Source organism: Ictalurus punctatus, chromosome 16 (genome assembly GCF_001660625.3).
Source record: "Ictalurus punctatus breed USDA103 chromosome 16, Coco_2.0, whole genome shotgun sequence".
Classification (NCBI taxonomy): domain Eukaryota; kingdom Metazoa; phylum Chordata; class Actinopteri; order Siluriformes; family Ictaluridae; genus Ictalurus; species Ictalurus punctatus.
The window spans coordinates 3,814,707-3,826,411 of NC_030431.2; the positions used below are offsets into that span (position 1 = coordinate 3,814,707).

The following is an 11,705-nucleotide window of genomic DNA, read 5'->3' on the forward strand; positions in this document are numbered from 1 at the left end:
AAAAACCACCACATTACCTAGTGGAGCTTTAATGACTAATAACCGTTGTTGTCAATAATAGTGAAAGTCAGAGCCTGTTGGTGTCCTCAAAGCCTACTTTTAGACTTGATCTCTGCCTGTTTTATATTTAGAAAGATGATGAAAGGAAAGCAGAGCAGAATTTATAAACTGTGCTGATGAAAATCCTCGTCATGAGCAGATAAATACGACGAGCGCATTTGAGCTGATGGAGAGAATCTCAGGAATGTCTGAATTAGGGGTGTAACGGAACGCCGTGATAAGGAAATCTGAAATAGATTTATTGCTAACGTTATCTCCAGGTGCTGTTTTTCATTTTCATTTTCAAACAGAGAGAAAATGCTATTTCTATGCTATTTTGAGAAAGCCGCAGTGTTATATAATGTTCAACGTCGTGTTGGTTTTTTTTTTTTTTAAATCGGCGATGAAGTAAGCAGATAGTCATTCTGTCACGCCAGGAGCATGTAACTTCTCTGAAATGATCAAATTCTGAGTACAAAATGCAGTGAGTACATCAAGAAAATAAATATTTTTTTAATAGCATCCTGTATCAAAATATTTCATCTTTCAGTTTTAGCCCCAGTAACATTGGGACAAAAAAAACAAAACAAACAAACAAAAAAAACTGTACATTGACTTTTATACTATACATTGAACACGTAGATCCAGGGTGGTACCCGTGTCAGTTTTATTAACTCGTACACGTTCAGATATGTGAAACAGATGCAAGGTTACTCCGCGGTAGGGTGGGCGATATTATATGATATGATATGATACTGCGATATAAATTACATCAAAATACACCTTTCTGTTCAAAAATCGATGTTATGAGAGTCTTTAAATATTGCAAAGTTTTCCATTTTTGCTTTACACCACAGTGCTTCTGAATTCTGATTGGTCAGAAGGTGCAATAACAGAAGCTCTGACAGTAGTACAGCTGGATTTCTGCGAGGAGACATTTATTGAAGATTTATGGAAGGAGTCTCCGGTGTCAGTGCTTTGTAACAGTCGGAGATAAAGCTGTAACGTTTGCAATGGTTTCTGCTTTGAGGTTTCTTTGTAACATGACAAGCTTTTTTTTTTTTTTTTTTAATTTTTCTAAAAGCAGTACGACAGACGGTGTTTTATTGCTTGCATATTAATTGAAAAGCGTCAACATTGTTAATGGAAGTTTCATTCAAGCCAGCGAGAATGACAGAAATTGGATTAAACCTAATGGTTCCCATTTTTATGTGGGGAAAAAAAAAATTATGTTCCTGTAACATATCGTCCACCTTTATGCGCTTGCGGTTATTTCACAAGGTTGGAATAAGACCTACTGAACAGTGAGGGTGAATTCATAAAATACTAGTGACCGTTAGTGTATACTGAGTTAGTCTTAGGTACCACACTGCAGTTCTAAATCTGTGGACAATCTGTGAAGCTGTGAATATTTCCATAATGTCAGGGCCACATGCCTTTAAAAATGGGCTAGGTTTCCCAATATAATCCCTCCATGATAGTACAATACTCTTTCTTGCTTGGTTCAGGTTGTTTTAGGAGCTGAGAACAGAGAAAAAGTGGAAAAATGTGGATAATTTGGAGGTCAATGATTCTGAGGTTTGGACAACGAGAACGAGTCCAAGTCGAGTGTAAGCCATCTTATCCTCAAGGTTCAAGTCCATAAGCTACTACAGGAGTTGAAGTTTAAGGCATTATCTAGGACAAATCCTTTATTATTTCATCTGTACTTTCTTTGAACTGGTTGTTGCATTACTTCTTATTATTTACAGATTCAGATTTGACCTTTTTATTTTTTTATTTTTTGTCACCACCTTCAGAGAAACCGCTCTAACACTTTACAGCCCAGCATTTGTCTCTAATTCTCGAATACTGCTGTGCTTTCGGGCTGTTTTGTAACTTTCCCCGGAGAAGAGCATCTGGCAAACGACTGAATGTAAATGTCAAATCACAAATGTTGTCACGGCGGGGGTACGTTGCCACCACTGATGATTTAATTTTTCAGCAGAACTCTGGGTTTGTTTAATGAATTGCAGTCAGCTGTGGTAGCATACTTTGACTAGCGTTATTTAAATGCTGAAGAAACAATTACTAACAGAGATGTTGTTTTTGAACCTTTGGGCTCAAAAAATAATAATACCTCTCTAGTTTCAAGGGTGCCCCCTGCCAAAGCCTGAACCATTGTCTTTTACCACCAAAAGATATTAGAAAAACATTTAACTTTTTTTTTTTTTTTTCTCTCTGCATTTTTACGGGGCCCCCTGGTGGCTCAGGGCCCATAAGCAGCTGATTAAATGTGGATAAAGCTCTGATTACTAACAACAGACAAGTTGAAGAGTTGAGCACGTGGAGAGTCTTATCATCTCAAGTCCAGATTGAGACTCAAGTCATAGTATGTGTGTCCAAGTCATGCACCAAATTCTGACTTAACTCCATGTCCAGGACTAGCGCAATACATTATGAGACTAAAATGTTTCAATATCATTCCAACAATGGTCCATAGACCAACAAACTCCATCAACAATTTTGCCAGAATGCAGATATTTTAAAAGGTCCAGAAACGAGGAGCTGAGTTTAAAAGAGGTTATAACTTGACGTATTTTTTCATCTGTACGTTTAAGCGTATTCATTTCCGCACCGTAATGTTAGTCACAATGCAAAGTGCACTCCAAAGGATCTCCAAGGGTTCTCTGGATCGTTATTTGCTCGACTTGGAAGCTTTGTATAAAGAAAAACCTTGTGTCCTTGGGTTTGTCATAGAACATTTAAGGGTTCCCTCAGAAGAACCCTTAAAGTAGGGTTCTCAAGGTATGTTCCAGAGACACTCAGGGGTTTCTGAAGCATTATCCAGGGGTCCTTCGTTACAATTCTGGAAACCACAACCCATTGTAATAATTAGTCTCCTGTATATTTGAGTCACTAATCGAAAGTCGGACCAAATGCGTCCTGTCGGCAAATAAAATGCTGCATGGATGCAATAAATAGGCCAAATATTATCATACACATTTCAATACAATTTCAATAGTAATAGGGTTATGCTCAGAGCAGAAATTATTTGATTGCTGGAGAACCCTTGCTTTAAGGTGCTAGATGTATGTTTTTTTTTTTTTCTTTTTCCCCTAAGAGTGTATACTCCAGGATGTCTGTATGAGCTCATTCCAACACATTGCTGATAAACTACATTTTTATCTCGTCACAAATTTTCGCTACGATTCTTGTTCCATAATTCACTATATTAGCTACATTTGGCTGTCTGTTTTATTTCACATGCCTACGCATTTGTCCTATTGGTTAACATTTCAAGCGGGATTATTTTAACCCATGAAGGTCCTGTATGTGATCGGAATAATGTACACACGAGCCCTCCACAGAGTTTTGTATATCCGCGAAACTCACTGTCTATCGAGACTCGCTAAAAGCAGTGGATGCTGGAGAGGCTTTTCTCTCGACTTGCAGTGCTCTGTGTGCCCTTGTCACGAGTCATGTGTCTCCGAGTTCATTTCCTGGACTCATGCCCAGCCATCTTTGATTACACAGCATTTGTATTTGGTCTGATTTTGACCTCCGTCTGGAAGTGAAGTGACCTACACCTGGCTGGTTTGGTAAGGGTGACTCCTATCCAAGCATCCTCTGTGTCAGCATCTTTTATAGAAGCGTGTGATGCATGTTATGATTGTGTATCAGGACTAGCGCTGGTCTCCTGCGTCCTCCTGTTCCTCTTGCTGACGGTGGTGAAGCTGCTGTGCTGCAGGTTCGGCTGCTCGCCGGGCGGAAAGCGTTTCATGAAGTGCACCTCTTGCTGGTTCGGGAGAGTCTGTGGCCCTCTGCGAGGTCGACCCTTTTTGGTGAAGCCAATGTACCAGCCAGCGTAACGTGCTGACATCCAGGCGGTGTAGTTGTTCTCCAGAACCATCTCAATGAAGACACACTCATCATTTGCACTGTTGGCTTTCTGTAGAGAAAACATGATGTAACACTTAATAAACTAAATAAAACGCTGTTGTGTTGTGCTGTTGTAGGAAAATAATCAACGATGGGGTGGTGTGATGAAGTGGAGTTACAGTTACCATCAATTATTTTCCTACAGTACAACGGCACATCCCAAAGTCATTTATTCCTCTTATACCACAGCAATTTTTGTTTTTGTTAGTTTTTTTGTTTTTGATTTATGATAAGAATGACACGTAGTACTTTTAACCGTTGATAGTTACATTTATCGTTGTTGAATGTCCATGAAACAAGTTAGTTCCTGTTCCCAAGTAGGTTACAGCAGCTATAAACAGTCGTGGTCTCACCAGTCTCTTTTTTCTCTCTCTTGAAGTTAATAAGACAAAACACTGCAGCGTGTCAAGTTACCGAGGAAGTATCGTAAACTCCTCTGTCCTGAAGATGTTAGAAAACTTACTGAAGCTGGAGGCTCCTTCCATAAACGTCAAATAAACATCTCCTTATGCATGCATTTTTAAAAATGTTTATCTGGAACATCTGCCCGTGAGAGTCCATGTGAATTAGTTGTTACTATAGAAACGAGACCGTATCAGAACGAGCGCATTAACATAAACGTGTGATTTGCACTACTTTCTGACCGATCACAATCTCGAGCTCAAAAGTTTGTATTGTGTGTATTGTAACGTCAAAGAAACTCACCCTGCCCACCAGTTTCCCCCTACGGTTCATGCACAGGTAGAAGTTGGTCTCTTTGCCCCGAATTCGCACCTGACTCCCGAAGGTGTCGGCCTCCACCACGAGCTGGGCTTGTGAAGAGACACACATACAGACAGACAGGAATATAGACAGACCAAGGATGTGCTAGATATGCTTGATTTTTTTTGGGGGGGGATAATGTCTGCCAGAGAAAATATTGCCAGAGAATTTTTCTTGTTCTAAGCCAAGACACGGGCAACTCCCTATCTGCAACTATTCATTGCAACAGGGATCTGAGATAATCGACATTCGGTCCTTTACTGGATGCTGCCATCTTGACAAGTTCAGTCCTCACTGGCCAATACTGCCTTCTTTCTCTACTATCGTTCGATTCGGCTGACTGATAAGACTTTAATCCTCTTTGAGCTTTTCGGTGGCGTTTAAACCGTACTCTAGATGCATCTGATCACTCGAATTGTCCTTGGATGACGTCAAGGTCAGTTAGGATCAACTCCCCCACCCACATTTCTCGGTCTCATTTGTCTAACAGTTTTTGCCCTTGTATTTAGAGCAGGTAAGACAAAACAGGGCAAATGGAAATCCATAAAGGGGTCGATGAAATGGACGGTCATCCTCGACTGCTCTCTTTATCAACCATTTCTCTTTAATACGTCATTAAAATTTTGCTCTAGCTATACCTATGTGTGTGTGTGTGTGTGTATGTAATATATATATATATATATATAATATATATATAAAATGTACACACACACACACATATACATACAGTATATCCACATATATTACATGACCTTGTTCATGTATTATAATACAAAATGCTCTTACCATATTTATTCCCATCTTCTCCAGTGGCGATGATTTTCCTTCCCAGCACCTGCACGTGTTTTCCGCTGGTCCTGCTGTACAGCTGGTACACCCGGTGATGCTTCCTGCTGAGACTGTCTCTCGCGCCTGTCTGAGTCTCCACGTGCTCTCCGAAATCAACATTATCCACCGCTAGCGCCTAAACACCAATTCATATCATAGCCAATAATTCATCAGTATCAGTACACTTTGGGTGTGTGTTTGTGTGTGTGTATGTGTGTGTGTGTGTGTGTGCGTGTGTGCAATACGTCATTACATCATAATTAGTTTTACCTGCAGGAAGCTACACAGCAGCAATGCAATCTGAACACATCTGGAGGAAGACACAAACACAGAACTGATCAGATATTAAACCTTACATTGTGCTTAAGATGTCTTCCTCGTGAAGTGAGCATTAAGCAACTGGACTTCATCGGTGAATTTCAGTATTTATTTTCATTTGGGGGTATTTATACTTAACCTGAATTTGTTAATGAACATGAATTCTCCAAGAAAAAAAAAAACTTTACATAGGGATTTTTTTTTCAGTTTCTGTTCTCAGCTGCAGTAATTTCTAATTTCAGCGAGACTTCTACAATATTAAGCTTGTGTCAGTCCCACATTCACACAAAACACAAATTCCCATCAATAGACAAAACTTTTCTACTTTTTTGAATGAGAGATCTATCATCCAGAAATGCATGTTGTGAATCTGTTTGGTCTATGATCTCAGCTGTTACCTGAATACATTGAGCACAATGAGAACATTAAGTACATTAAGTACATTACACACACACATACACACACACACACACACACACACACACACACACTAATTGGGTGTATTAGGATATTAGGAACGCGGCATCTGCTGGCTCTTAATGTTCGACGTGAATGTGAAACACATGTAGTTCTACCCAAAGCCGCCAACCTTGAGAGCTCAGAAACAGGGAGATTTTCCAAACCCAAAGCTGGCAGACTCGCCTGTTTCTCGTCCAACGAAAGTTTTTTAGCCATGTTCACAAAACTCTAATGACTTTTCATTCATAAAAGTTACAAAATAATACGCCAAGGCAAGCAAATGTGTCCCCCACCCCCCCATCTTTTATTTTCTTTTGAGACAAGCTCGTGCCACCTGTCACATTCCCACGAGCCAGGTCAGATCAGATCCCGCAACTTTTCTTTTTTTTCTTTTTCTTTTTTTTTTCTTTTCTTTTCTTTTTCTTTTTTTTTTTTTTTGCCCCTTCCTGGTTTACAGTGAGAACATTTCCTTGTGAGATTCTGTGTGAGAAAAACCGAAAAGCTGAACTTACGCGAGGAGAAGTGGAGGGAGGACGGAGCGCATCGCCGCGGTCGCTCCAAAAGCTGATCGTTTCCAGAAACGGAGCCTCCAGTTGCATCGATCCGGTTCGTAGCGCGTCCGTCTTCATGACATGGAGAACCGAAAACAAGCTGCGGGTTTAGATATGTGCGGAGGAACGCGGGAGATGCCAACCTGACAACCTGCAGTGGATGGAAGGAGAAGGACTAGGGGCGGGGCGCGCGCACGGCCGGATGAGGGATGAGGGGCGGGGCGTGTCCCCGACAAGGGTGATGCGATATACCGTGAATACCGGTATCATCACTGAGGAGCAGACTGCAGCAACACAAATTCTACTAGGAAACCCAGTTCTAACAGAGGCTGAGATTAAACATGATCTTCTCTAGGAGGTACTTTCCTTCTTCATTTTAAACACTTAAAGCAATTTCAAGAAAGAACGAAAGAAAAAAATAAATAAATCAAGACACTGACTGCTCAGAAAGAATCAAGGACAAGTGAAAAGAAGACACCCTGTGTCCTAAAAAATAAAGGAAAAAAAAGAAAGAATGAAAAATTCAAGAAAATACCTGCTCCATGAAAGAAAGAAAGAAAGAAAGAAAGAAAGAAAGAAAAAAGAATCAAGACAATGCCTGCCTGAAGAACGAAAGTTAGAAAGAAAGAAAAATAAATAAAGAAAAAAAAGGCAATGCTTGCTCCATGAAAGAAAGAAAGAAAGAAAAAGGAAAGAAATAAATAAAGAAAAAAGAATCAAGACAACGTCTGCTTGAAGAAAGAAAGCTAGAAAGTTAGAAAGAAAGAAAAAGAAAGAAACAAACAAAAAAAATAATCAAGACAATACCTGCTCCATGAAAGAAAGAAAGAAAGAAAGAAAGAAAGAAAGAAAGAAAGAAAGAAAGAAAGAAAGAAAGAAAAAAGAATCAAGACAATGCCTGCTTAAAGAAAGAAAGAAAGCTTGAAAGAAAGAAAAAGAAAAAGAAAGAAAGAACGAATAAAGACAATGCCTGCTTCAAGAAAGAAAGAAAGAATATGAATTTCAAAAGAAAGAAAGAAAGAAAGAGAGAATCAAGACAATTCCTGCTTCAAAAACGAAAGAAAGAATCAAGACAATGCCTGCTTAAAGAAAGAAAGAAAGCTTGAAAGAAAGAAAAAGAAAAAGAAAGAAAGAACGAATAAAGACAATGCCTGCTTCAAGAAAGAAAGAAAGAATATGAATTTCAAAAGAAAGAAAGAAAGAAAGAAAGAATCAAGACAATTCCTGCTTCAAAAACGAAAGAAAGAATCAAGACAATGCCTGCTTCAAGAAAGAAAGAAAGAAAGAAAAAGAAAGAAAGAACAAATCAAGACAATGCCTGCTACAAGAAAGAAAGGAAGAAAGGAAGAAGGAAAGAAACTGTAGTAAGAAGGCCCATTAGGACGGTGTTTTTGTGCATGAGATTAAGGCTAACAGAGACAGAGATTAAGCGTGATTATCTGTATGAGTTACTTTCTTTCTCTTTTTAAACACATCTTGAAAGCAGTTTTTCGCAGTGAGGGAGTGAGAAAGGTGAAACTCTATTAAAATAATGGCAAAATAGGAAAGAGAGTATGAGGGAGGTATGTAAGCAAAGAGCAATTCCAAAATGAACATTTGTCTGGGACTTTGGCAACGCTGTCGTTTCGGCCTTCTCTGAATTCTGCAGAACCGCAGACAGGCAGTGTAACCTTCCCTTGTACCCCACATCCAGAGCAGTGTGTGTGTGTGTGTGTGTGTGTGTGAGAGAGAGAGAGAGAGAGAGAGAGAGAAAGAGGGAGAGAGAGAGAGAGAAAGAGAGAGAGAGAGAGGTGCACATTAATGGAGCTCCATCTTGCTTGCCAGCACTGAAAGGCCTAAATGCGCCATGTCACATTTCCTCTCTGGTCGTATTGTATTGTGGATCGTCCCCTGGACCTCACTGCAACATAAACATTCTATAGGATCCAGAGACAAACTCTAATCTCTGTGGTATTTCAGTGAAGCAGACTCGAGATAACTGCACAGTTACAGAGTCATAACATTCCTGCACAAATGTAATACTCTAAAGACAAGGTGCTGTGAAAAGATATATCGAGGGGAGGAGAAAGCTGTCAGACACTTTGAGACACTGGGAGAAACTAAGACAACTGTGAGACATTGAGAGAGCTGTGAGATACCGTGAGCCACTATGAGACACTGTGAGACACTGTGAGATGATGTGAGACACTGCAAAAGCTATGAGACACTGTGAGATGATGTGAGACAATGCAAAAGCTGTGAGACACTGTGAAACACTAAGACAACTGTAAGACATTGAGAGAGCTGTGAGAGACTGTGAGACAGTGTGCGACACTGAGAGAGCTGTGAGACAGTGTGAGACAATGTAAAACATTGTGAGATAGTGAGCGAGCTATGAGAGCTGTGAGACACTGTTAGACACTCTGAGTTACTGTCACACACGGACAGCTTTGAGACACTGTGAGATACTGTTAGACACAGTGAGAGCTTTGAAACACCGTTAGACTCTCTGAGATACTCAGATACTGTTAGACACTGAGAGCTGTTAGACACTCTGAGATACTCAGATACTGTTAGACACTGAGAGCCGTTAGACACTCTGAGATAATCAGATACTGTTAGACACTGAGAGCCGTTAGACACTCTGAGATAATCAGATACTGTTAGACACTGAGAGCTGTTAGACATTCTGAGATAATCAGATTCTGTTAGACATTGAGAGCTGTTAGACACTCTCAGATACTCAGATACTGTTAGACACTGAGAGCTGTTAGACATTCTGAGATAATCAGATTCTGTTAGACATTGAGAGCTGTTAGACACTTTGAGATAATCAGGTACTGTTAGACACTGAGAGCTGTTAGACATTCTGAGATAATCAGATTCTGTTAGACACTGAGAGCTGTTAGACACTCTGAGATAATCAGATACTGTTAGACACTAAGAGCTGTTAGACATTCTGAGATAATCAGATTCTGTTAGACATTGAGAGCTGTTAGACACTCTCAGATACTCAGATACTGTTAGACACTGAGAGCTGTTAGACATTCTGAGATAATCAGATTCTGTTAGACATTGAGAGCTGTTAGACACTCTCAGATACTCAGATACTGTTAGACACTGAGAGCTGTTAGACATTCTGAGATAGTCAGATTCTGTTAGACATTGAGAGCTGTTAGACACTCTGAGATAATCAGGTACTGTTAGACACTGAGAGCTGTTAGACACTCTGAGATACTCAGATACTGTTAGACACTGAGAGCCGTTAGACACTCTGAGATAATCAGATACTGTTAGACACTGAGAGCCGTTAGACATTCTGAGATACTCAGATACTGTTAGACACTGAGAGCCGTTAGACACTCTGAGATAATCAGATACTGTTAGACACTGAGAGCCGTTAGACACTCACAGATACTCAGATACTGTTAGACACTGAGAGCTGTTAGACATTCTGAGATAATCAGATTCTGTTAGACACTGAGAGCTGTTAGACACTGTGAGATAATCAGATACTGTTAGACACTGAGAGCTGTTAGACACTCTGAGATAATCAGGTACTGTTAGACACTGAGAGCTGTTAGACATTCTGAGATAATCAGATTCTGTTAGACACTGAGAGCTGTTAGACACTCTCAGATACTCAGATACTGTTAGACACTGAGAGCTGTTAGACATTCTGAGATAGTCAGATTCTGTTAGACATTGAGAGCTGTTAGACACTCTGAGATAATCAGATACTGTTAGACACTGAGAGCTGTTAGACATTCTGAGATAATCAGATTCTGTTAGACACTGAGAGCTGTTAGACACTCTGAGATAATCAGATACTGTTAGACACTAAGAGCTGTTAGACACTCTGAGATAATCAGATTCTGTTAGACATTGAGAGCTGTTAGACAATGAGATACAATGAGTCACTGAGAGATACTGTGAGAGCACTGAGACACTGAGATACAGTGAGACACTGTTAGACACTCTGAGATTCTGTGAGATACTGGGTGATACTGAGAGCTGTGAGACACTATGAGACACTATGAGACACAAGAAAGGAAGAAACTGACATCCTTCCCTTCTTTGCATCAAAGAAAATACAAAGACAGAAAGAAATTATAACACTCCCTATCTTGGGATGGAAGGAAAGAAAGAAAGAAAGAAAGAAAGAAAGAAAGAAAGAAAGAAAGAAAGAAAAACTGACACTCCTCTTCATAAAAAGAAGGAAAGAAAGAAAGAAAGAACTCATGACATTCCCTCTCCCAAAAAAGAAAGAAAAAAGAAAGGAAGAAAGAGAAAAAGGTAATTATGACACTCCCTGTCTCCAGAAAAAGAATAAAAGAAAGAACACATTTTACTTTTAATGTGTCATGTCTGAATCACTTTTTTTTTTTTTTTTTGTTGATTTTTTGTGCATCTTTGATCTGTAACTGAGATTGGTACTGCTGCACCAAAGCAGTGCTGTTGTGCAGGTCTGAATGAAGTGTGTGAGAGAGAGCGAGAGAGTGCAAGAGAGAGAGAGAGAGGGGGGGAGAGAGAGCAGCCGTGTTCTCTGCATAGTTTACCTTTTCTCTCAATGGAGTCAGTCTCACCTCTCGTGTCTCAAGTATGCACACTCATTTTTCTCCGGTCATTTCTCACTGAGACGTGTCCAAGTCGAGAGGTTTCAGACAAAATAGGAGTGTCTCCCCCTTCTGTTTGTCTCCCTCTGTCTCGCTCGCCCTCTTCCTCTTGGCTCATCTTCCCTCTTTCCAGACTTTGAAGGGAGCTCAGGCTTCTAATATAAGACAGGTCCCTACCACAACAAAGGAGGCAACGTTGACTTTGAATAAACACTTTCTCCTTTTTTTTTAT

At 39.9% G+C, this 11,705-nt stretch overlaps 1 protein-coding gene across 2 annotated transcripts; it reads right to left on the reverse strand.

Moving 5' to 3' along the window:
• Positions 1-537: 537 nt before the first annotated feature.
• On the reverse strand, positions 538-9,816 carry fgf18b (fibroblast growth factor 18b). 2 transcript variants are annotated; one of them, XM_017488307.3, is made up of 5 exons: positions 6,840-9,816; positions 5,821-5,860; positions 5,509-5,686; positions 4,666-4,767; positions 538-3,970 (listed from the first exon to the last, which is right to left on the reverse strand). In XM_017488307.3, exons 3-5 carry the CDS (start codon positions 5,668-5,670, stop codon positions 3,686-3,688), a joined length of 549 nt encoding a protein of 182 aa, XP_017343796.1. In that variant the 5' UTR covers positions 5,671-5,686; positions 5,821-5,860; positions 6,840-9,816; the 3' UTR covers positions 538-3,685. The 2 variants fall into 2 exon arrangements, with proteins under 2 accessions (XP_017343796.1, XP_017343795.1); XM_017488306.3 differs by having other exon boundaries at positions 4,666-4,772; positions 6,840-9,813.
• Positions 9,817-11,705: the final 1,889 nt, after the last annotated feature.

Bases quoted from the DNA above. Each gene is read 5' to 3' on its own strand.
- fgf18b (XM_017488306.3), bottom strand. From the start codon at position 6,871: ATGCGCTCCGTCCTCCCTCCACTTCTCCTCGC. The intron at 5,687-5,820 runs GTAAAACTAATT...ATTGGTGTTTAG, and splicing joins TGCTGTGTAGCTTCCTGCAG to GCGCTAGCGGTGGATAATGT. The intron at 4,773-5,508 runs GTAAGAGCATTT...TCTCTTCACAAG, and splicing joins AGAAGATGGGAATAAATATG to CCCAGCTCGTGGTGGAGGCC.